Below are 25,759 nucleotides of genomic sequence, written 5' to 3'. Positions count from 1 at the left end.
TGGACGACGCGACTGGTTTTACCTCTACGTGTGATGGTGACAAAGTAGTGGTGGAAATGAGCAGAAAAGAAATAGAGCGATTATGTCTGTAATGTGTGTTACACGGCAAAATGTGAGAACAGATCTGATACCGAACTGCACTGTAACAGTGAGCCGATGCTACCTTTCTATACAACTACACGACCACTCCACAAATCACACTAAGTGTTTGGGGTTCACAGAAGCACTTTCAGAATATGTCCCATCCACACCACTCACAAATGGCAACAATGAACACCTAAATCTAATTTTTCTTATTAGGTCGGTGCGGCATAAGTTTGTAGAATTCTTATTCTCCAAGTTGATATTCCAGTTGTTGTGGTTTTATTTACCAATCCTCATAGGAAAAATGGGTTTCTCATTTAGGAGGAGGATCGTTTTGACATTATGACTCTTCAAGTTCTGAAAGACCTTACAGATTTCACGAAAACTGTTTAAATGTATTAATTTACAATGATCCACGTCACTGTACTCGAGAACTGGCAATTTTTGGTCAACTGCAATCATTTGTCCATCGTGCAACATTTGCGTGCAATGGGAAAGGTGAAAAAAATTGGGTGAACGGGTATCGCACGCTCTAATCCAAAATCGTAAAAATTGGCATGTAGCCCTATGTTCATTTCGGCTTACTCGACATCAATTGGCTCCTGAACAACACCGATCGATCCTATCCTGTAACGTTACTGGTGAAGAGAAATTGTCTATCAGGTAACCCTCCATTCGGAGGCTGTTCCAAGCAGCTATCGTTATTTTGATTTGTAAATAATAGATTTCAGTTAGAAACTAGCCATTCTCAAAGCACTATCCTTTTTTGGTCAATGCATGTAACGCCTGTTGGTCTGGCTTTGTACACAGTTTATTGAATGTTGTCGACAAAAGTGTTTTTGATTTTTAACAAATGTGTGATCTCCTGCATCGGCAAAAACACAGCGAGACCTTCAAAGACTTAAGTGGGAAATTTTTGGACATCCTCATTACACTAAGTGATTTTCACTTATTCCTGAAAACAAAGGCTTTTTGGGTGGAAAACTGTTTGCAAATAATGATACCCCCAACAGGTAGTGACATCCAGGCTCAAATCTTTGCAAGCAGAGGAGTACAACATGGGAAAAGAAAAACTGGTTCCACATTACAGTAAGTGCCTCGGCAGCTAAGGTGATAACATTGAAAAATAGAGTAGGTACCATAACTTTGTAAATGAAATTTTGCATTGATCTCAATTTTATTTAGTTATGTGAAAGTGTGCTTTACTTTCTGGACAATCTATGTACTAAAATCTGTTACACAAGTGATCTGAAGCAGTCTCCTTTGCAGGCTAGCTGCATTTTCTCAGTAATCACAAATGAACTGGGGCCTGCCCCAGCTTTACCTATGACTGAGCATAGTTATTATCCCCATTTCAAATTCCTGCAAATTGTTACATGTAACAACACTTTAAATAAATAAAATGAGGGCGGAGAGAGAGAGAATTAATGTAGGACCAAATAAATATGTTGTGTTATTGTATTCTTCAGTTAGAAGACTAATTTGATGTAGCTCTCCATGCTAGTCTATTCTGTCCTCGCCGTTTCCATATCAATTCTTACCTCCCACCCACCCTCCCCCCGCTTTCTTTCTTAATCAAATTGACAATTCCTTGATGCCTCAAGATGTCTCCTAGCAACCTTTTAATTAAGTTGTGCCACAAAGTTCTTTTCGCCCCAATTAGATACAGCATGTAAGGGATTCACAGCCCCTTATTCAGTGGTAACACATGCTTAGATCACAGAAGTTGAGGGTAGGTGAAGAATCAACCGTCAAGTGCCAAGTGAGCAAGTGATATCATTGGCAGTAGGTAGCTGGTAGTGTTAAGGCATAGAAAAAAGCAATGTACAGGAAATATACCAGCCGAGTGTGTCCCCATCACCACGGGTTGGCCCTCAGTAAACATAATAATGCCGACAAGGTGTTTTTACCAAAACTTGATAACAACAACAGTGTGACAATACATGCATTCACATCTACTGTGCCAGCCAGTAGACTACAGTGCGGATCACAAATGCACATTATTGTAATAGCATGTGGCACTGTCTCAATCTACTGGACCTACTTTGAGATTAGACACGAATAGGTGGGCGTGACAAAGGTTGCGACTGCCTCCTATTATGTTTGCTGATAATATATTACCTTACTTAGTGTAAACGAACACTGTCTTGATTACTGAAAAACCTGTACTGTGTAGTATCACTAAGCAGCGAAAATCCAACTGAAACAATACTGCAGCAGTTAAAAAGGATCGACTGTTATCCATTAGGTGACAGTTATTAAAATAAGAGGTTAGGCTGCTGGACTACCTGATTTCCAACAATAGAACATTTAATTGAGAGTTTTCCAAGCACCTCCATCTATAAAGCTATGAACCTACAGAAGGAATGTCATAAGCCAAAAGTTAAAAGATTCCTCAATTTGAAATTAAACAGAATGCTGGAATAATTGTTGGTTCTGCAGAAACACACCGTAAATGATTATACTGGGATAGCCTACATGGAGATGAACATTATTATTGTAGTGTGATGGAGTAAACAGAAACAGCATGACTCAAACAAAGTACTAATTCAACAAAGCAGAGTATAATGAAAGCATCATAGCAGTAGCACTTACATCAGAGTGCCTGGAACAGATTTCTGGGACGATCTGCGCCATGAGGTCCACTCCTTTTCGGTACACCAGTCGGCTCACAATGACAATTGTTACTGTAAAAAAAATGTTAATGTCAGCAAACAACATTTACGTCACCTTGTTTGTGTGAATTTAATACTTACTGTTCCTGCACAACTAATTTAAAACCAAATTTAAAGAAAAAATTTGATCATAGAAAAACAGGGGAAAGAAATTCATGTTAAAACTAAGTGTCTCATAAAACTTAATGACTGAAGACTTTTCTAGAACTGCAGGATATTCGGGAAGCATTAGCATTTATAACCCGAGCACAGGACTCCAGTAAGCTTGTCTTTAACAATAAACTGGCATACAAGAACCTTGACACAGGATGTCCAACTGTGAGCACCTCTAAGGATGCTGTAGCGTATCAGTGAGCACTAGCGCTTTTGCTTGAAATGTGTCCTTTAAATTCTAAAATAGTCTCGTACTCAAAACAAATGAGCAAAAAGCAACAGATTCGAGAAACATGCACTGCCACTTAAGGTGAGGTCCTAGTTGAGATTGCATGCCACTGCCTGTCCTCTGACACATTACGAAGTATTGAGTGTGTACTGTGTCATCTGAATGACTGACATGTGCCTGTGCAGCGTAGTGCTGACATTTTTAAGGATGAAGGAAAGGGAGAGGGTGAAACTCAATGCTGGCACACAGCACATTCCTCTGTAATTGCACCGAGGGCGCTGTCGAGCTTAACGTCCCAGCCCGTAAAACCGATTGTCGTCAACAGTGTCACGTGGATGAGACACTGCAGAGAAATATTTGAAATTTAACACAGAACTACTGGCATAGAGACTGCTGATCAGGAACTTTACACAAGCACTTCTCCTCCCCTTGATGGCAAAATACTGGCAGTGAAAATCTTTCGCCACAAGGACTAACTGACATATCTCCAAGTCTAGTGCCATCCCACAAGTTTATATCAGCAACCTAGCTTTTTAGTATATATCCGTACCTGCAACAGACACCAACCACATCATACAGGTGCAGTGAGATGGCAGACTGTGTATACACCTGATTTGGAGGAGAGGATTCTATAGGATATTGAAACAAACCCTAGTGCAAGCTTCGAGCAAATACCCTGCCAACACTGTGTAAGCCAAAGTACAATTGTGTGTATCCTACTCGACAACCGCTACTAGCTGTATCACCTGCAATGAGTGCTATTCAGCAGCAGATTTTTCTCTGCGAAAAGCATTTTGTCACTGTTTTTACACCACACTATCTAAATTATGGGATTTCTGTCAACAGACCGCTTTACCAATGAAGCGACCTTTACCAGTACTGGTACCATCAATCTGTCTAATCAACCATGGGCTACAGACAATCTTCTGAGAACGGTCGACGCATCTCATCAGCATCAGTTAAGCATCAATGTGTGGGCAGAGGTTCCTGAAGCAATGAAGAGCATAACTATCTGATGCCAACTGTGTAGAAAATAAAGAACACAGTACAATAGGGATCAACCATATGATCCCTTGCAGCCATTAAGAGAGTGACTATTTTCAGTTGGATGGAGTTTGCTCTGTCGAGTCATCCCGATTTCAGGCAAACACTATAATGGTTTCTTTATCAATACCACAGCCGACCACTTATTCCAATTTCTTAAAAGTTTATTTATTCTGTGTGTTAAGTATTTTTCAATTGTATTACAATGCAACTTGTTTATCACTGGAAGATAATCCCTGGATAAAAAAATAAATCTTCCTCCTGCAGGGCTGAAGGCCAGAAGAGTAAAGTGCATATAAACTAGCTACTTTAGTATCGATCAAAAGTACAACATTCTATATTCGTGTAGAATGAGCACAACCTTATTAGTGGTCCTGTGACGAGTATATTGATATGCTCAGGCAATATGAGTACAGCATCTACAACACAATGAATGTTTTAATTAGTTACAACTCACTCCTATCTGCACTGTTGCTCTCCGACTTTGGCTTTGGCACAAAAACTGTCATGTCGACAGCATTGGGGATCACCGAAACACGGTCGTGTTGCACCTTGGCTCGTAGAACGGTGTTCTCCTTCCTAGAAAAGGAAAGGAATTTCAGATAGAGGTCAATCAGCTACACACAGTACAAAACAGATCAAATATTCACCACACTTGTCACCAGCTGTGGGGAAGCAAGTATGGTCATCTGACATAACTCACTAATATAGTAGCCAGCTCTGTAATCAGCCTGTGCTGCCAAACACTTCTGATTGTGAGAACAAACCCCCTCTAATGCTGTCACTTTCACTGTGTAATCACTGTAAAGTAATAACTGTTCATCACCATTGTAGAAATAAACAGATCTATGTACTTATTAAAAAAGACCTTACATTTGGGATTACCCTCAAACAGTGTGTGGGAAAACTGAACACTTACATCTTCCTGTGCGAGCTCTGATTTCACGTATTTTATTATAATGATCATTTTTCCTTATGTAGATGGTGTCAAAACCTACTTCTGTATTTAGAGGAGAAAGTCCATTTAAATTTCATGGAAAGACTTTGCTGAAATGAAAAATGGCCTGGTTATAATGATTGCCACCCCCAACATTGCATATAATATCCGTGATATTCTCTCTTTATCTCATAAGAATACAAAATGAGCTCCCCTTCTCTGAACTTTTTCTAGATCTCTAGTCAATTGTACCTGATAAAAATTCCACAGTGTGCACCAATACTCCAGAAGAGAACAGGCAAGCATACTGTAGACGTCTCTTTAGTAGACTAGTTCATCACCTACGTTTCCTGCCGATGAAATTCAGTCTTCAGTTCGCTTCTCCCACTACACTGTCTACATGTCAGTAGTGGAAATATTATGCACCAATTCTCACCCATGTGATATATTAACCACAACACATTTTGAAAGTGTGTTATCGCACTACAGAGTGCTATAAAACAAGGAAACGAATCAATACATCAAAATACTACAGATACTGACAACTACGTACATACTGTCCTGCAGTACAACATACCTTAGAGTTCTATGCCATTAGGAACTATCAATAGTAAAACAATACTGAGGAAGACCAGCTCAAGGTTTTCCACATTTGCAGAATTTAGCAATAAATATCCTGGCCATTTCTCCCCCCAACACTAGCTTTTCTGAACTTTGCAGGTGGGAACACTACTTGCAATATATCCTATGTCCCCATAACCCTCCTGGCCTCAACCTTTCTTAGCCATTGTCCTTAACCCATCCAAACCCTTTCCTGTTTCCATTCCAGCACTACACAGCCCTCCAGTCCTTGAACGAACACACTCTTTTTACTTCTCTCGTTTTCTGCTACCCCCCCCCTCGACTCTCCGTCTAACCTCTTGACTGCACCTAGCTGCCCTTCTCCATCTTCTCACCTCATCCCTGCACATGCACTGCTGTCTGGCTTCAGCTGCCAGTCACTGTGGTCGTGCGTGTGTGAGAGATAGAGAGAGAGAGAGAGAGAGAGAGAGAGAGAGAGAGAGAGAGAGAGAGAGAGAGAGAGAGAGAGAGAGAAGAGAGTTGCGTTTGCGTGCGCACGCGTGTTGTCAATCTTTGACAAAGGCCTCGTTAGTCGAAAGCTTACTGTGTAACAGTCATCTTGCTGTGCCTATCTGCAATTCAGCATCTCCACTATACAGTGAGTAGCAACTGTCCTTTTCGCAAGATTGTTACATTCCATCCTGCATTTTCCAAGGCATTTAGAAAGTCAGATTTCAACACTGTATTACAGGTAACAGTTTTGTGTTTTATTTTCTCCTTTGTCATTCATTTTACCAACAAGAAACAATGATGAACTCTGACGAGACATGTCACATATGAATGTGTGAGATAGTTGTACAGTGTGTGTAAAAAAATTTAACATATGGGGGAAAAGGAAAGAAATTACTCTGGCCTAACTACACTAAACTTTGAGCACCTGTTACCTTCGGAACATCTAACTATTAAACATGCAGCAGTCAAGGCTTACCCAGTGTGGGAGACACATATGCAGTGATCACAGGCTGCCAGAGATAACTCCAGGAACTTGTTGGTGATAACGGCAGACGTATCGGCAAAGCCAAACAGTGAGTGGTCTGTGAACACCGACTGCAAACAACAATGAAAATGTCACATTCACCAGGTTGTAGGATTTTGAGTGCTTATTTAGCTGTAAAAAAATATTTAACATACTTATTAGGCAATGAATTGGAAAAACAATTTTTTTTACATTGGCGTAAAACAACTATTACTCACAGCTGTTCATTAACTGAGCTTGCAGTGAAAAAAAGAATAAGAACCAGAGAGATTTATGACAAAGTAAGCATACAAATAATACACTCGCAAGATATTTATCGTAGGTAAAGCAGTGCGAATGTTACGGAATGACAGAAAATGCGAGATGATAATACCTTTTAAAGGGGGGGGGGGGGGTTAGGATGTCAAACAGGTCAACTTCGAGCAGGAGAGGCATCACAGGACATTTTAATTTCCACTGTCTATACTTTTACAAATAAATTCATAAAACTGTCAGCATGACCACTAAGGATTCAGAATTTACACTCACAGCAGTAGAAGTTCGAAAACATAACAAAATAATTTTTTTTACATGTGGAGTTTCATCATTTTTTTCACTTACTAATGGCAGCATTTGTTGCTATAGGTACACTTTTACTTAAAGGTGTATGAAACTCTAGAATTTTCCACATCTGTTAAAAACTGTGGTAAAAATTGACGTCATTAACTAGAACATTTTTGTTTTTTCTAAACATGAATTTTAAAATATAACAGCCGATTCGTTTTTTCATAAATTAAATAAATTCTAGAGTCTGTAAGTATGGTTTGGATGCCGTGCAAAATTCATCGAAGAATCTCTCTAACTTATGAAGAAAAGTTTACCTATAGCAACAAATGCAGCCATTAGTAAGTGAAAAAATGATGAAATTTCGCACGTAAAAAAATTTATTTTGTTACGTTTTCGAACTTCCACTGCAATGGGTGTGAATCCTGAATTCTTCCTGGTGATGCGGACGAAGTTTTATGAGTTTATTTGTACAAGTATAGACACTGGAAACTAAAATGACTTGAGATGCCTCTCCTGCTCCAAGTCAGCCCGTTTGACGTCCTACACCCCTTAAATGGTTGTATGAAGTGCACATACCAAGAGCTGACTAGGTAATGTAGCCTTATACTGACACTACAACTCAAATAAAATACCTCTGTGACTGATGGACTGCAATAGCAACATAGTGGTATGCAGAGTGAACATATGGCAATCTAAAAATGAAGACTTTGTGGCCCTTTATAACTCTGCTAATCGATAATGCAGATATTTTAATAGATGGGTAATACATATTAAAAGAGTATACCTGTTTATGTGAACGAAAATTTCACGTCAAATTTGCTAGACTAGTTTTGAAACCACAAAATAGTCATAAGAAAATTTTAGGAATGAGAAAATATTAAGATTTTTTTTAATGACTAAGTCTTGTTGAGATTCTGATGCCAGCAGCATCATTTAGCTGGAGGGACAACTACAAAAAGAAAAAAAAGCACTTCATCTTTTGCAAGCAGCAGCACCCCGAAGGTGGCTGCCTCCTCTACTCAGAGCTCACGTCGGGCCGCTACGCAGAGGACCCAGTTCAATTCCCAGTGCCCCAGTGCTGCCAGGGATTTTTCCTCAGTGGGAGGACAGGAATGGGGTGCACTCGGACTTGTGAGGCCAACTGAGGAGCCACTCGACCGAGCAGTAGCTGCTAAAAGGTCAGGAAAGCTGACAGCAGCTGGGAGAGGTGTGCTCATCCCGCATCCCTCCGAACTTCATCCAAATGACACCATCAGTAGCTGATGATGTGGCATTTGATTGGTCGTATATGGAAAACTCTGACACTAAACACTATCTGTTAAGATGCCTTGTGTTAGCCCTACGGTAGAGTGAGTGAGCAACAACAGAAAAATATAGGTTTTCAGGTTTTATGAGCATTCTCTCAGGCTGCTTGGTAATGCTGAAAGTTGTGAAACAGTCTGCTAGTTATATAAGCTAACAGCACTATGCCGTATCAGTCTAAAAGTGTCAAAAAGCAAGTATGAGCATGAACAGAAAATTCCTGACAAATAAGACACGCATGCACGCACAAATACTTTTTGCACCTTACCTCACACTATACTTTCCTACTTCCAAATGCTATGTTAGTAACAGATGCATGTGGAAGAACTGGACTGAAAGGCCCAGAACTAGTTGTTAGCCCTACAGTCTGATCACTGTGTGTTGGTTACTGAAAGTATAGACCGCATTCACTCGTGAGTGACAACCACAAAACTCCTCTTACTTAAAACACTAGAGCACCATTGGTACACATTCCTCACACTGCACTCCTTAATCTACAGTGTCAGACAGTGCAGTAAGAAGTGGTAACAATTTTCTCCAATGAATCTCTCTCCAATTTGGAACCAAAGACTTCTCCAATTTGGAACCAAAGACTTTTCAAATACATGTGAGAGACTACAGAAGTATGTCCATACTACATTAATGCCTGAAATACATATGTGCAGAATGAATGACTAGCACAGGCAATCACAGTTGCTCCAAATCACAAATCGTGTTGCCAGAATTTCCTGCCGAGGAAAAGAGTATTAAGTCAGATGAGCAGCAATTTCAGAACTTGTTTAAATCGATACTGGCCAGAGGAAAAGAATGACTAGCACTCCTATAGCCCACATTAAATGTGTGTGGGTGCATTAGCAAACGAGCAAAGGTGCATTTACATTGTACCTGTCTCTTGCATTGTGTGCTGTAGTTGATAACTGCGCAACAAATGATGCGAGGTGAACATGATGAATTGAAAGTGGAATTGTCAGTTCGAACCGAACCTCAGCCTCTGGATTTGAAATTATCTTCCAAACACTGCAGTGCACATTTAGAAAATCAATATTACATGTAGACCACCATTACTACAGGCCTATGCCTGCAGTCTGCCATGTGTTGCATTACAGTGTGCATCTCTATGCGGTTGTGAATTTTTTTTTAAAAAAAGGTAAAGTAATGAAACATTTAATATTTGAGATAGCTAATAACGCTATCCGGACCTATCTACAGCTAACATAGGGAACAGCACACAGTATTACGGAGTCAGGGAAAACACCATGTACTACAATTTAAAAGGAACATTATACTGAATGCACATCTGTTGTTCAGTCTTATGATCACAGAGTGCCACACCAAGAGAAAGATCAAATTATTCGAAAATTACCAGTATTCGTTTATTGCTTAAGAAGTGCTCGAAGTCGCTCGTATGATGATTTTTATACAACTGAGATGATCTTATAGTTTATCAAACCATTTCTAAACAAGTGCAGCGAACTTCTCACGTGTTGACTATTGTACTGACTGATGAAATGCAATTCAGGGAGGGATTTTGTTCAGGATGAAACTTCTTTAGTGAAGAATTCGTATACGAAAGTCTGCCGACACCGCAAATGCACTTTAGTCCTACCACGCTGGTGCACGAATAATATGAAGTCATGGTTATCAACTACATCTTTTTCCTGCACCGAGCATAGTATTATGTTGCCGCCAAATGAAATTGTAAATCCCAAAATACATTACCAAACAAAAACCGTTACACAGGGATGTTGAAAAATATAAAAAAATCGGTTTCACAATTTTCCTACTTGGCTTGAAGAGCCGCACATATGAACATCACAGCAAACGTCTAAAAGATATTGGTTTAAATACCCTCACCGTAACAGTAATATTTTTACCTTTTCAAGACTAGCAATAACGAGTCCACTGCTCTACTGCCATCTAAAATTACTTTTAACTTTTTTTAAATAAAACATTTCATTTAGTCTAAGTCTCCAATTCGCAATGGTATGGAAACTCATATTTTCAGTGCACGCAAGAGTAAGCACGAAAAACGTATGATGCTTCACACATGTTAAAATCCAATATGGCTAGTGGCTCTGGCTACGCTAGCTTTGTGTGTGCGCTCGATACGCCTCAACAACCAATCACAGTCCAGTACATGACGTCATCACGGAAGATTAAAAGGATTTTAATTAAGGCGGTTACCATCCGGCCCGCCTTCTCCCACGAGGGAGGTGTTTTTAAAGGTATTAACAATAATAAACTTCACAACGCTCCCATGCCAGTCGTAGAGACTTCACAAGCCACCACGAAAAGCATGAGAATGGGATATGACCGCACCCAAGGTTATCCTAGCCTTGCACGTCCATCGCGTTGTGTGTCTTACTGTAAAACTTAACAGTGCAACTGAATGTCCGCTCCACACTTATTCTCATACTCTGTCAAAAGAGCAATAACATTTAAAATCATATATACAGCTCAATGTGTGCATGCATTTTAAATGCGCAGTAAACGTTTTCTTCAATGAATTTCCTTTCTTTTCCTTGGCTTACCGTATACACGGAACTGGAAGAGAATGTAATCCGTTCGGTAGCAAGCATTTCATATCTAAACAATATCACGCAGCTATCAGAAACGACTTTTTCCAAATCTAGGATGGATACTACCACTATACAGGGGAATTATACCGTCCACGAAACATGAAGGGAGGGGGGGACATACCGGCAGCGAGTAGGACTTGCGCACTGCGAGTTCCGTCCAAACCTAATTACGCATAGGGACAGTCCGTCCATGTCGGCAATCGATAATCTCGACGATTTTTGCCTGTTACCGACATTGATACCGGTAAAATACAGGTCCTAGGGATTCCACGACATCGAGAAGGTTTTAATTTCGAGTTTGTACTCGCATAACAAATGACGAAAGAATTTTTTTCATTTGATGTAGGCCTAATTACAAATTAACATTTCTTTCATTTTTTCTTTTACCTGTACTCTAAAACCTTGCTTCTTGCCCAATCTCATGATTGTACTTCAAGATAAGTATCCTTTACGCTTTAATGTGAGAGTTTACGAGTATCAAAATACGTGACAGATTTTTGAAAAGCCAGAAAGATAAACGGACGGACAACAAAGTGATCCTTAAATGTTCCTTTTGTACAGATTGGGGTACAGAATTCTAAAATACGGTCTAAACATAGCGCAACAAATTATATAGTAGGCCCCACACGAAAGAAATTATTTTTATGTGCCAATGAAAAAACCTCTTTCCTTTCGGGAAAGATCAGACGACAATAAGGCCGGTATTACACTCCCAAATTTCTTTGTCAAAGATTTGATCAAATATATTTCAGGAAGATCTTTGGCGTGGCGCTAAGAAGGAGTATTATGCTGTCATATTTTTCGTCAAAGTTAATGATTGCTGACAACAACTTGTTAACCATAGCAGTGGCATGTACCACTACTGCACTGTGCGCACATGCGGAAGAGAAGCTTGGGGATAAAAAGGAAACGTACCTGGGTGAAGCGGTGGACGTCACGATAAAAGCATTCAACAAAACTTATTACATGAGCTTATAGTTGAGGACGTCTAGTCGTACATCGATTACTTAAGAATGGATGAGCATACCCTTCAGTATGTGCTCAGTGAAGTGTATCCTCATGTCACAAAGTACAGTACTCACTCACGAACTGCTGTATCTGCAGAATACAGGCTCACTTCGATTCCTTGTTACAGGAGAGAGTTAGGTTATGTTGGGTCAGGTCTCCAACCTCCTTAATCTATTTTTGTATTCAGGGTGCCCACGTTTAAAGTGCCTCATCAGTTTCATACATCGCTATCAATTTTCTAGTTTTCCGTGCACACAATGTTTATAAAACACTACAGATGACAGAACGCTGCAGCGATACTAGCGCTCCACGTGGTAATGGGTCACATTGCAGTGAACAGAAGACAAGCGACTTCTTTGATCAAATCTACAGCGAGGTCCCAGATCTGGCCAAATTCATTTGACGACAGACGAGATTTGACAAAGTTGTCTATTACACCATCAAATTTCTTTGACAACGGTATTGTTGTTGTTGTTGTTGTCTTCAATCCTGAGATTGGTTTGATGCAGCTCTCATGCTACTCTATCCTGTGCAAGCTGCTTCATCTCCCAGTAGCTACTGCAACCTACATCCTTCTGAATCTGCTTAGTGTATTCATCTCTTGGTCTCCCTCTACGATTTTTACCCTCCAATACTAAATTGGTGATCCCTTGATGCCTCAGAACATGTCCTACCAACCGGTCCCTTCTTCTGGTCAAGTTGTGCCACAAACTTTTAACTGCTCCTTTCCTGGCATGGTACGTAGATATAAATTACTTTCCTGAGATGGTATGTAGATGATATCACCTACCTCGACATGCTGCAATGTGGCTCACGCCGCAACTTGAAAAGGATGGCAGAGAGTTTATCTTAACAAAATGGCGCCGCTCCACATCTTGAAATTATGTAAGAGATTACCTGAAAGAGGCGTTGCCACTTCGCTGGATACGCCTTGTTGCAGCTGCTGACATGGCGTAGAGTAGCCAATAGAATGCCGCAAGCTGCATCGCTGTAGATCGAGCGGTTACGAACCGCCAGCTGCACGGGGCGGGGGGCATCCGCTAGCCTACGTACTCGACTGCATGTCTGTTTTTCTGGACTCCAGTTATGCAAATAAAAAGATACCACGACCGGTATCCGCTGACTTCACCAAATCCATATCTTCATCCCCTCTTCTCTATAACTGTTCCTTCCTTTCTTTCTTTTTTAACCCAAGAGTCTCGTTGCCATGAACACTTACATCAGTCACTTCATACACTATTTGGAGAATAATTTCACATTTCAGTACCATAACAGAGAAAATTAAGACCTGAATGAAATTTTCACTACGAAGCGGGGTGCACGCTGATACAAAACTTCCTGGCAGATTAGAACTGTGTGTGTCGGGTAGAAACTCTAAATCAAAGCCTCTGGTTTCCGCGGGCAACTCACGACTGAAACCTGTCTTCCAGCATATACGGCAGGGTACGGTGGACGATGCGCAGTGACCAATTTTCGTCCAAAGCGCAAGAAGAGTTCATTTGTACATTCGCAAGGGGAGGCCAACGCTGTCCTCCACCTTTCGGCCGGTCGGCGATGACAGAAACGAGACACAAGCTCTGTGGTTTATCTCAAACGATTTTACAAAAAACTATGCGATAGAAATAGTTCATTTTTGCTTCACTTGTAGCTTTATACGTCAGGTTAACTATGTTGCGCTCATCATTTCGTTAATGGTCATACTGATATATTTATGAGGAAATGGCAACTTCCTCTTAATGTTGAGAAATGTACACTACACTACACAAAAAGAAGAAAACCTAGTATCCTATGACTATAATATCAGTGAGTCACTGTTGGGGTCGGCCAACTCATACAAGTAAAAACAGGTGGTAGAATTAAGCTTATTGGCAGAATACTGGGGAAGTGCAATCAGTCTACAAAAGAGATTGCTTTCAAATCGTTCGTGCGACCTGTTCTAGAATATTGCTCAAGTGTGCGGGGCCCGTACCAGATAGGATAACAGGGAAGGGCAGCACGAAAGGCCACAGTTTGTTTAATCCGTAGGAAAGAGTCAACAGAGATACTGAAGGAAATGAACTGGCACACTCTCCAAGACAGATGTGAACTATTCCGAGAGTCCGTTAAAGGTTTCAACAACCAGCTTTATATGATCCATCTAGGAATATACTACAATCCCCTATATGTCGCTCACATAGAGATTATGAGAATAAGATTCGAATACTTGCTGCATGCACAGAGGCATTCAAACAACCATCCTTCACGAGATACATTCGTGAATGGAACAGGAAGAAACCCTAATAACTGGTAGGGTGGGACATATCCTCTGCCATGCCGAGTATAGATGTAGATAGTATAAGAATTGGTACAGCATATACAATAATGTTGGCGATGTTGTGTGGCCTATTGGATGGTATGTGTAACAACTGTACATGCAAAATAATGGCTCTGAGTACTATGGGACTTAATATCTATGGTCATCAGTCCCCTAGAACTTAGAACTACTTAAACCTAACTAATTTACGGACATCACACAACACACAGTCATCACGAGGGAGAGAAAATCTCTGACCCCGCCGGGAATCGAACCCGGGAACCCGGCGTGGGAAGCGAGAACGCTACCGCACGACCACGAGCTGCAGACACTGTACATGCAATGTGCAACACGTAGAAGCACGCTACTGCGCGAAATTCGAAAAGTTTGCAATGAAAAATAAGGATAGCTTTTTTTTGCATTTGGTGCATATTATATAATTTGTTGCTACATATCAAATTTAGCTAACATATTTAATTTTTCTTTATACCTCAGTGGAGTTCTATCTGTCAGCAACGTCGAGAAAATTGCTCCGACATACTACACTCATTTGCTATCGCGCCACACCAGCGTAAGCCAGAGTGAAATATCCCCAACATTCCTCACATTTCGTAAGTGGTTTGAGACATCAAAATGAGAGTTTGGCAAATGATAGCCCGCAAAGCGAGACTATTATACAAAACTTCATTATCTACCGTGTTACTCCACTAACTACAGACTTTTTCGATGAAAATATACTTTTTAATAAGGGTTATCGATAGTTGGTGAAACACAAAATGCTATGAGCTTTGGAACAACATAAGTGAAGACACTACACATTTATTTTGTACCGAGGATGTGCGTTTTCATAAGATACTGACAAGGAAACGTCTCCCTCGCACCCCCCTCAGATTGAGTTATAAGTTGGCACAGTTGATACGCTTTGAAAAACTGAAGCTAGATCAATCGAGAAAACAGGAATAAGTTGTGTGGAACTATGAAAAAATAAGCAAAAATATACAAACTGCGCAAGAGGCCACATCAAGGACAATCTGCGCGCAGGAGCGCCGTGGTTAGCGTGAGCAGTTTAGGAACAAGAGGTCCTTTGTTCAAGTCTTCCCTCGATTGAAAAGTTTACTTCCTTTATTTTCGCAAAGTTATGATCTGACCTTTCGTTGATTCACGTCTCTGTTAACTGTAATAAGTTTAGTGCCTGTGTTTTGCGACCGCACCGCATAACCGTGCGATTAGTAGACGAATGGACGTGCCTCTCCAATGGGAACCGATAGCATTTGGTCGTAAGGTCATAGGTCAACCGATTCCTCCACAGGAAAACACGTTTGATAGATTCTATACGACACTGGTGACGCCATGTGCGTTACATGACAGGAATATGTTGTCGACTCATCTAACTTTTACACTTGGCGAATGGGTAAAAAGATTCTTCTACCTTGCCCGATTTACGTTTTCTTGTGGATGTGATAAACTATTATGTTTTCATCACTTTTTTGGGAGTGATTGTCACATAAACTGAAAATAAAAAATTAAACCTCTCGCTTGAGGGAAGATTTGAATCGAGGACCTCTCGATCCGCAGCTGCTCACGCTAACCACGGGACCACGGTGCTCCTCGGCGCACATTGTCCTTGATGTTGCCTATGTTGCGCATGGACTACTCAGTTTGTATATTTCGCTTATTTTTTTCATAGTTCCACAACTACTTCATGTTTTCTCGATTGATCTGTGTTCAGTTTCCACTGTGCCAACTTATAACTAAATCTAAGGGGGTGTGGGGGGGGGGGGGCGGGGTGCGGTGCGATGGGGAGGTTCCCTTGTGAGCTTACTTTTCGTCAGTTCTTCGCTTAATAAAGTTACTAAACCACTGTTTCAGAATTCTTTCGCAGTTGTCGCTGTACAACATGTTCGTGAGATGAGACTGCTGTATTTTGGCAAAAGAAGCTATTTTAACATAGCAACAAAAGGAATGTGTAGGTTTTACTCAAAATTCACCACTTGTGACACTTCTCTGAAAGTTAAAAATGGTTAATAAGCCAGGCGAAAAGAAATCGCTGCATTTTTGGCAAAATTCTTTCACCAAAGCAAAGACAGTAGATCATCTTGAATGACGACAATGCAAGTGTGGGTGTGGACGGCCGCATTTAATATTTACAAAAAATGTGAGTGTAGGCTCCAATTTAGAACGATGCTACCCCTCCAGCACTCAGCATTTCCCCTACAGCGTCTGCCCACAGCCCCCACCACAAGTGCCCTGCCACCTGCGCATCTACGGCGACGGTATTCTGGACGGACTACCTCGTATCTTACCTTTCAAACTTGACAAGCTCTCACGCGAAGCTATGAGGATAAACACTCCAGGAAGAAAGGATACTGTGGCGACACAGCTTAGCCACAGCCTAGGGGATGTTTCCAGAAGGGATATGGTAAATGTAAAGGTGTGAGGACAAGTCGTGAGTCATGCTTGGGTAGCTCTGCTGGTAGAACAATTGCCTTCGAGAGGCAACGGTACGGAGCTCGTTTCTCTGTCCGCCACACAGTCTGCCAGGAAGTTCAATGTAAGGCCTGTTTCCAAACTTCAGATGTATTCTGCCTGTCAGTAATAAACTATATACACATTAAATAAGTTCTATCCTTTAACTATAGGACACTACTGCCTTCATGTTGTTGTTGTTGTCTTCAGTCCTGAGACTGGTTTGATGCAGCTCTCCATGCTACTCTATGCTACTCTATCCTGTGCAAGCTGCTTCATCTCCCAGTACCTACTGCAACCTACATCCTTCTGAATATGCTTAGTGTACTCATCTCTCGGTCTCCCTCTACGATTTTTACCCTCCACGCTGCCCTCCAATGCTAAATTTGTGATCCCTTGATGCCTCAAAACATGTCCTACCAACCGATCCCTTCTTCTAGTCAAGTTGTGAAACAAACTTCTCTTCTCTCCAATCCTATTCAGTACCTCCTCATTAGTTACGTGATCTATCCACCTTATCTTCAGTATTCTTCTGTAGCACCACATTTCGAAAGCTTCTATTCTCTTCTTGTCCAAACTAGTTATCGTCCATGTTTCACTTCCATACATGGCTACACTCCAAACAAATACTTTCAGAAACGACTTCCTGATACATAAATCTATATTCGATGTTAGCAAATTTCTCTTCTTCAGAAACGCTTTCCTTGCCATGGCCAGTCTACATTTTATATCCTCTCTACTTCGACCATCATCAGTTATTTTACTTCCTAAATAGCAAAACTCCTCTACTACTTTAAGTGTCTCATTTCCTAATCTAATTCCCTCAGCATCACCCGATTTAATTTGACTACATTCCATTATCCTCGTTTTGCTTTTGTTAATGTTCATCTTATATCCTCCTTTCAAGACACTGTCCATTCCGTTCAACTGCTCTTTCATAAGGAAAACATATGTATATATAGTTACAAATGTAATTTTTTCACACGTTCCCTTGTTTCTAAGAGAAAAAAAATTGGTAATTATTGTTGATAAGCAGTACATCACTGATGAATTCTATGTTTAGCTGACAGTGGCGATTCGTTAGCAAGATGCCAGCTTTATTAAAGCACTGTTCAGGTGTGCTTGTTGCTGAGCTACATAAAATATGTCATGCAACAGCAGCCAGGCCTGGTAGATCCTTTGCAATTCCGCTCCACAACTCTAAGGTGTCATCATCATAACAGGGGTGCATTAAAATAGAGAGATCTACAATTGTTGTGGAGGACTTGTTAGTCTTCCAGTGGTTGAAAAACTCTCTTTTTGGCAGTGCACTTGAATGCTCCATGTTAACACTGGTAATACCGACACACTTTCCATAAGGTGTACAACAAGGGGGGAGGGTACTTGATGCCTACCTTAAAAATTAAGAAAGGCAAATTGCGTTAATTGTTGTTAACTTTATCAACAAAATCTTTTTTGAATAGGTACTTATGAATAAGTAGGGTCCAGAACCTGAAAATATTTTAACACAATCCCAGCAGTACCAATGCATTTTCTGTAATGTGTACACAGAGGAGCGGTACTGTATGACTAGCACAATTATTTTAAAAAATACAAATTGTGTTATAGTTGAATTTCACTTGCAATATACTTTTTGAAGATAAGTAGATATGTAAGATGGTCCTTGCAAAAAACTACATTTTCTACTACGACTTAAAGTTTTGGGCTACATTTTACTGCAAAATTCAAAACAATTACGGAATCTGGTGTGAGAACGTATTAAAAACTATTATTTTTTTACAAATTTTAAAATATCAATGAAGTGATTAAAGTAAACCCTGCTCTCCCATTGGTATTGCAAGGGTTTATAAACGAAAGAAGTAATACAGAACTGATGTGGAAATCATGAAGACATACGCTGAGAAAATTTATTTCAGATTGATAAAACATACAAATTACAGTACTTCCATCTGTCTATAAGACTATGCACTAACTGACATTGCGCCACGACAAATACACAAATTTGAATGAAGCGAACAGACACGTCAATGACCGGAAAGCTCGTAATTTTGTGAAAAAACAAAAATGGAATGAATAAGATTGGAACCCGGATCTACCAGTTCGAAGTCACACACCGTGACCACACAAGACACGACCAAGGCTGATGTTGCTCAAAATTGCGTAGATTAAATCTGGACAGTTCACTGTTTCCATTTTTCTTCTTTTTTCACAGTTCAGTATACCTTCTTTCTTGTTTTCATGCTTGATCTGTGTTCAGTTTTGTCGGGCTATCCAATGGGCCAACTTGCCACTAAGTCTGAGGGGTGTGTGACATGGAACTTCCCCTTGTCAGAAGAGGTCCTACAATAGCCATCCGACGGTGCAGCCTGGTACTACAAGATGCACAGTATTACGGTTGCGGTTATTTATGGGTCGCCGCTCGTATATTCAAGGCTTGGCCAGAAATGACAGAGAGAGATCAGATGGCAAAGCATTAAGATCAAAACCGCAGTACTGAACGATAACCCAAGGGACGATGGATCGTATCCCTGTGCTGAAACTATTTTAATTTTCAATTTTTTCGTTTCTTCCACCGCAAATAAATCGAAACAACAGTCAATAGATTGTACTTCATGTGATGAAACGCTACGTGCAGAAGTAGAAATTTCGTCTGGTAACTGACTCATGGAGAGGGCAAAAGGCCCACAAATATACGAGATTTTTCAAAATTAAGGATTGCCGTTGTGCAATATTAAAAGAGATTCTCCTAAATTCACACGGCTGGTGCAACACTGCGATGTCTTATTTTCATTGCCAGTTAAAGAATTTGATCATAAAGTTTCAAAAACTGATCTTATATCGTCCAATTCTAATCCGATATTTAGCGGTGAGGCCAAAGTCAATTTTGATAGTTCCCGTACACAGAAACAGGCGGCAACACAAGTCTAAGCTTTTACAGTTTAGGGTTAGCCCGTTTTTCCGCGAACGTCTTCAACTCGCATTGCTCAACGCATTCTGAACGTGACACTCGACAGTCTGATCTGTTGTCGAAGATGCTACTTTTCGATTTTAACTTGTGGCGGAAACGGTGGACAGTATATTAAATAAGTCTTATCAGTCTCACGACAATTAGAGATCGATGTCATTTTGTTTTTTATGCAGTCTTTGGACCCAGGACTATTAAGACCGATGTCATTTTTTATGCTGTTTTTAGCCGCAGGAAACTGAAACCATTTTTACCGTCCAATATGGTAAACTTTGCCGTGGTGGATGTGGTGACCTAACAGTGCCAGAATTGTTGACTGCCGAACTTGCGCAATCGCGATGTATTGGTTTCTTTTTTCTTTGTTCCATGAAGTTTCCCCCTGCGTCAAGAATATGTTGCTCAGGTTTGACGTCATTCTAAACAGTGGTTCTCTTTCCACAGCGTTCTCAAGCCGGAACTTTTGATTATGGACACCCTATATTTACTTCCGTAATTTCAAGGTCCGGGAAATCAGATGTAAATAAAACATTCACAAGAAACCAATCAATCTTTATGCAATGTGCCGTAGCGTCAAATAATTCACCTAATTTGACAATCAGTCCACGTACTAACAATGGCAACATATACTTTAGTAATAACTTCTTTAATATTATCCTGTTTTAAAGAGCATCAGCCTATTTTTTCACTCGTCTACTTATAGCAGAAGGATGTGACATTACATCTGAAATAACTTCTATGTAATTAACTCTTGACAGTTCTTTCAAACCCTTGCCAGAAATAGCACTGGAAGGTCTCATAGCTTTAACATACATTGCAACACACTTTGCTGTTGTATTATTTTTTACACACATCAAAAGTTTTGCATCACCCTGGCTCCCTGAACTCCGGAAGATAGACGTTGACTGTGGATATTGTATCACAGACACAGTCCCTTTGACTGTTCAAGAGATGTCACTAAACCTGCCTACACATGTAAACAAACATTCATGAGCAAGACGTATTAGACGGAGAGGGTCCGACAACCGATCAGTTCCAGTCATTACACCAGGAAGAAGGTACTCAGCTTGTTTTGTCTCTAGTTAAACCATGCCTAGATGGTCAATACCACGGTTCGATCACGTCCGCATTGTTACTTTGTACCAGGAAGGACTCTCAACAAGGAAGTGTCGAGGCGTCTCTGAGTGAACCGAAGCAATGTTTTTCGGACATCGAGGAGATAGTAACTGTCGATGACATGTCTCGCTCAGACTGCTACTGCAGTGGATGACCGCTACCTACGGATTATAGCTCGGAGGAATCTTGACAGCAATGCCAATGTTTAATAACGCTTTTCGTGCAGGCACAGGACGTTGTGTTACGACTCAAACTGTGTGCATTAGGCTGCATGATGCGCAACTTCACTCCCGACGTCCGTGGCGAGGTCCATCTTTGCAACCACGATACCATGCAGCGCAGTACAGGTGGAGGTTCCCTGCTGTTTTGGGGTGGCATTAGGGGGGGGGGGGGGGCTGACGTACGCCTCTGGGTCATGAAAGGCGCCGTAACGGCTGTACGATACGTCAATGCCATCTTCCGACCGATAGTGGAACCATATCGGCAGCATATTGGCGAGGCATTCGTCTTCATGGACAATTTGCGACCACCCCCGCCCCCCCTTGTGCACATCTTGTGAATGACTTGCTTCAGGATAACGACATCGCTCGACTAGAGTGGCCAGCATGTTCTCCAGACATGAACGCTATCGAACATGCCTGGTACAGATTGAAAAGGGCTGTTTATGGACGACATGACCAAGTAACCACACTGAGGTGTATGGACCAACAGTGCCTTGATGAACTTATGGATAGTATGCCGCGACAAATACAGGCATGCATCAATGCAAGAGGACATGCAATTGGGCATCAGAGGTACCGGTGTGTAAAGTAATCTGGACCATCACCTCGGGAGATCTCGCTGTGTGGTCTTCATGAGCAACAGAAAGGGCGGAAATGATATTTACGTTAATCTCTATTCCAGTTTTCTATAGTTTCCGGAACACTTGGAACCGAGGGGATGCAAAACGTTTTTTGATGTGTGTAGTACCGCCGCTAACCCTGCAGTAGCCGTATCAGTGTGAGGTGTGCTGCTGATGCATACAACCACCAGAAATTTATTCCAAACTTGGCTGTTTTTGGATCTTCGCATTTCACTGGCTTACTGCAGTGTCCTCCTCATGCTGTATGATTAGAGACCTGTCCCCATGTAGGATCAGTGGCCTCTACGATCACCGAACTTTACGCCTTGAATTTGAAAAAGGAGAAAATTTTACCGCCTCAAAATGTTAAGTTTCGGACCTGGGAATAAACATAGGTTTCAACTCGTGTAATCACGAAAATTTCGTCATTTGTTAGTGGGAAAACTTGTCAGTAGGGAAAAAAGTATGATTATTTCGCAATATTCCACACGTACCTTGCCCTATGTGTGTATGAAATTCACACAGGGATACACACTCTTCGATAGAAAACCACACGTATTTACTCAGTAGCGATATAACTCCTAAATTAGACAGGTTATCGCTTAACGTCTCTTGGTACAATACTGCTATTTTAAACCAACCTCGCGTGTGGAATGAAATGGTACTTTTACACGAGTGCGCGAAAATAACCTGTTGAATGAAAGACACTACAGTAAATAAAAATTTACGTTCACTCCACAAGCCGTGTTCAATTAGTATCGTCCATCAGCCAACGGACGTGTTGACTTCTGCAATGCCATACCACTGTCTAACTTAATCGCACCCTACTATTGGCCGCATTAAAAGTAATTTTTTTTAACACGTATTCGAATCTTGTTGCGCCAATCAGTCACACCTATCACATAAATATCAGTATGATGAAAGAATCAGCAATATATGCCAATTTGTAGAAAGTTTAGTCGCGAAACATTAAAATTGACTACATTCCAGTAGATAGAGATGGGGAGGGAAAGTAACATGTGAAGGTAATTCCGAGTGTGAGTGCAGATGGAGACCATACATTAAGGGTGGGACAATGGGAAAAAAAACAGTGTGTGAAAAAAAAAAACAGCAGAAAGTTATGAGGATACGGGATTGGAAACTGAAGGAGAATGAAAATGCTGAGAAGCATAGAGAATTAATCACACAAAAATTTCCAATAGACGTTTTCTGCAATGTGGAAAAGGAATAGAGTTTATTCAAAGGTACTATAGTCGAAGTCGGCCAAAAAGTATGTGGTACAACATCTGGAAAGAAAATGGTAAGACAGACAAGTTGGTTGGAGGATACCACAATTCAAGCATTACAAGAAAAAAATGTAGCATGGAGAAAGTGGTGGAAAACTAGAAATGACAAGGACCGTAAAATATTTATAGAGGAAAAAGAAGAAGTGCAAAGAAATAGTGGAAACAACGAAAAAGGCATGGGCAAGAGTTTGCAAAAAACTTGGGAAGAGCAATAAGAAAATTAGATTTTAACTAAAGTTCAGTCTTGATCACAACACTTATGTCTCAATAACATAGGTGACCGGTTTCGGTTATATTTATGTAAAAACTATGCATGAAAAATATGCTATACAACATTTAATTTTTTTATTTAATTGAAATTGGTTATTATAAAAACTATTAGATCGACGAGTTCTAAATATTTAATTAGCGATCTCATCAGGCATACAGAATGTGGAACGTACTCTTGGTTGCTACCCTACTGTTATAAAGAATGTTACTATGAAAACTACAGTTAAAGTAAGACTATTCTGCAACATCCATCAAAGATGCAATTGTGATGTGGGCGACTCGGTATAATCGATATATACCCCAACTCCACAGACTTTCATATATTTGATTTATCTGACAATGTAATACTATTAAGGTAGCCCATAGAGGGCACAGTTATTACACATCATAAAATGGTTCAAATGGCTCTGAGCACTATGGGACTTAACATCTATGGTCATCAGGCCCCTAGAACTTAGAACTACTTAAACCTAACTAACCTAAGGACATCACACAACACCCAGCCATCACGAGGCAGAGAAAATCCCTGACCCCGCCGGGAATCGAACCCGGGAACCCGCGCGTGGGAAGCGAGAACGCTACCGCACGACCACGAGATGCGGGCTTTACACATCATAGTTTACCGTTTTTATCTAAAATATAAATAAGTTTTACACATACTAACTATCTGTTAGACATTTTAAATGAATCAATTTTATGTTATTAGTGTACTTCGTATTTTTATACTTTGACCATAGCATCACGTTATGAATGCCGATTGGCAGTTGTGAAGCAGTGTGAGAGACCTCTGCATATTTAAGCTCACGCTCAGCACTCACAACCATCAGTTGACTTCGTAGCAGCTAAGGAGAGCTCTGTCTACCATCCTCCAAGAAAGCCATGGGTATAATAAGTATTATTTTATGTGGTTAACATTTCGTCGTCATTAGATACTTTTCATTTTACTTTAAGATTGGTTTCTAGTATTTTCTAAAATTTATTCACAGGTCTGAAGACAGTTATTTAATATAACCGAAAGCGGGCACCTATGTTATTGAGACATAGATGTTGTGATCAAAACTGAACTTGAGTTAAAATATAATAATCTATTGATCACTGTATCCAAAAATTTTTACCAATAAGAATATGTTCTACAAAATGATGAAAAATAAAAGGAAGGCTTCTAAAGTACCAGTAAATATGGAAGCAGAGGAGGGTACTGTGATTGAAGATCCAGATAATATAAAAGATCTCGAGGACATTTTAAGAAACAACAAATAATGGAGAAGTTGGGAAGCAGGATTAGGACAAATTACACGAGAAGAAATGGAAATAGCTGTGGAGAAGATGAATGGGGGAAAGTCCCAGGACCTGATGAAGTATCAGTGGACGTGATACGAGCAACAGGTCCAGTGGGAATGCATAGAGTACTATCAAGTGTGTGGAGAAATACACTCCTGGAAATGGAAAAAAGAACACATTGACACCGGTGTGTCAGACCCACCATACTTGCTCCGGACACTGCGAGAGGGCTGTACAAGCAATGATCACACGCACGGCACAGCGGACACACCAGGAACCGCGGTGTTGGCCGTCGAATGGCGCTAGCTGCGCAGCATTTGTGCACCGCCGCCGTCAGTGTCAGCCAGTTTGCCGTGGCATCCGGAGCTCCATCGCAGTCTTTAACACTGGTAGCATGCCGCGACAGCGTGGACGTGAACCGTATGTGCAGTTGACGGACTTTGAGCGAGGGCGTATAGTGGGCATGCGGGAGGCCGGGTGCACGTACCGCCGAATTGCTCAACACGTGGGGCGTGAGGTCTCCACAGTACATCGATGTTGTCGCCAGTGGTCGGCGGAAGGTGCACGTGCCCGTCGACCTGGGACCGGACCTCAGCGACTCACGGATGCACGCTAAGACCGTAGGATCCTACGCAGTGCCGTAGGGGACCGCACCACCACTTCCCAGCAAATTAGGGACGCTGTTGCTCCTGGGGTATCGGCGAGGACCATTCGCAACCGTCTCCATGAAGCTGGGCTACGGTTCCGCACACCGTTAGGCCGTCTTCCGCTCACGCCCCAACATCGTGCAGCCCGCCTCCGGTGGTGTCGCGACAGGCGTGAATGGAGGGACGAATGGAGACGTGTCGTCTTCAGCGATGAGAGTCGCTTCTGCCTTGGTGCCAATGATGGTCGTATGCGTGTTTGGAGCCGTGCAGGTGAGCGCCACAATCAGGACTGCATACGACCGAGGCACACAGGGCCAACACCCGGCATCATGGTGTGGGGAGCTTTCTCTTACACTGGCCGTACACCTCTGGTGATCGTCGAGGGGACACTGAATACTGCGTGGTACATCCAAACCGTCATCGAACCCATCGTTCTACCATTC

At 41.2% G+C, this 25,759-nt stretch overlaps 1 protein-coding gene across 1 annotated transcript in view; it reads right to left on the bottom strand.

The window, feature by feature from the left end:
• LOC126295336 (phosphatidylinositol N-acetylglucosaminyltransferase subunit A-like) overlaps window positions 1-25,759 on the bottom strand; it is a 121,454-nt gene that overhangs the window by 14,155 nt on the left and 81,540 nt on the right. The window contains exons 4-6 of the mRNA XM_049987805.1: window positions 6,672-6,790; window positions 4,643-4,764; window positions 2,680-2,771 (exon numbers count right to left, since the gene is read on the bottom strand). Of these exons, the coding sequence (XP_049843762.1) occupies window positions 2,680-2,771; window positions 4,643-4,764; window positions 6,672-6,790 (333 nt within the window). The remainder of the gene's footprint in view (window positions 1-2,679; window positions 2,772-4,642; window positions 4,765-6,671; window positions 6,791-25,759) is intronic.

This window comes from Schistocerca gregaria, chromosome 11 (genome assembly GCF_023897955.1).
Source record: "Schistocerca gregaria isolate iqSchGreg1 chromosome 11, iqSchGreg1.2, whole genome shotgun sequence".
Taxonomy (NCBI): domain Eukaryota; kingdom Metazoa; phylum Arthropoda; class Insecta; order Orthoptera; family Acrididae; genus Schistocerca; species Schistocerca gregaria.
This window is presented reverse-complemented; position numbering and strand designations above follow the sequence as displayed.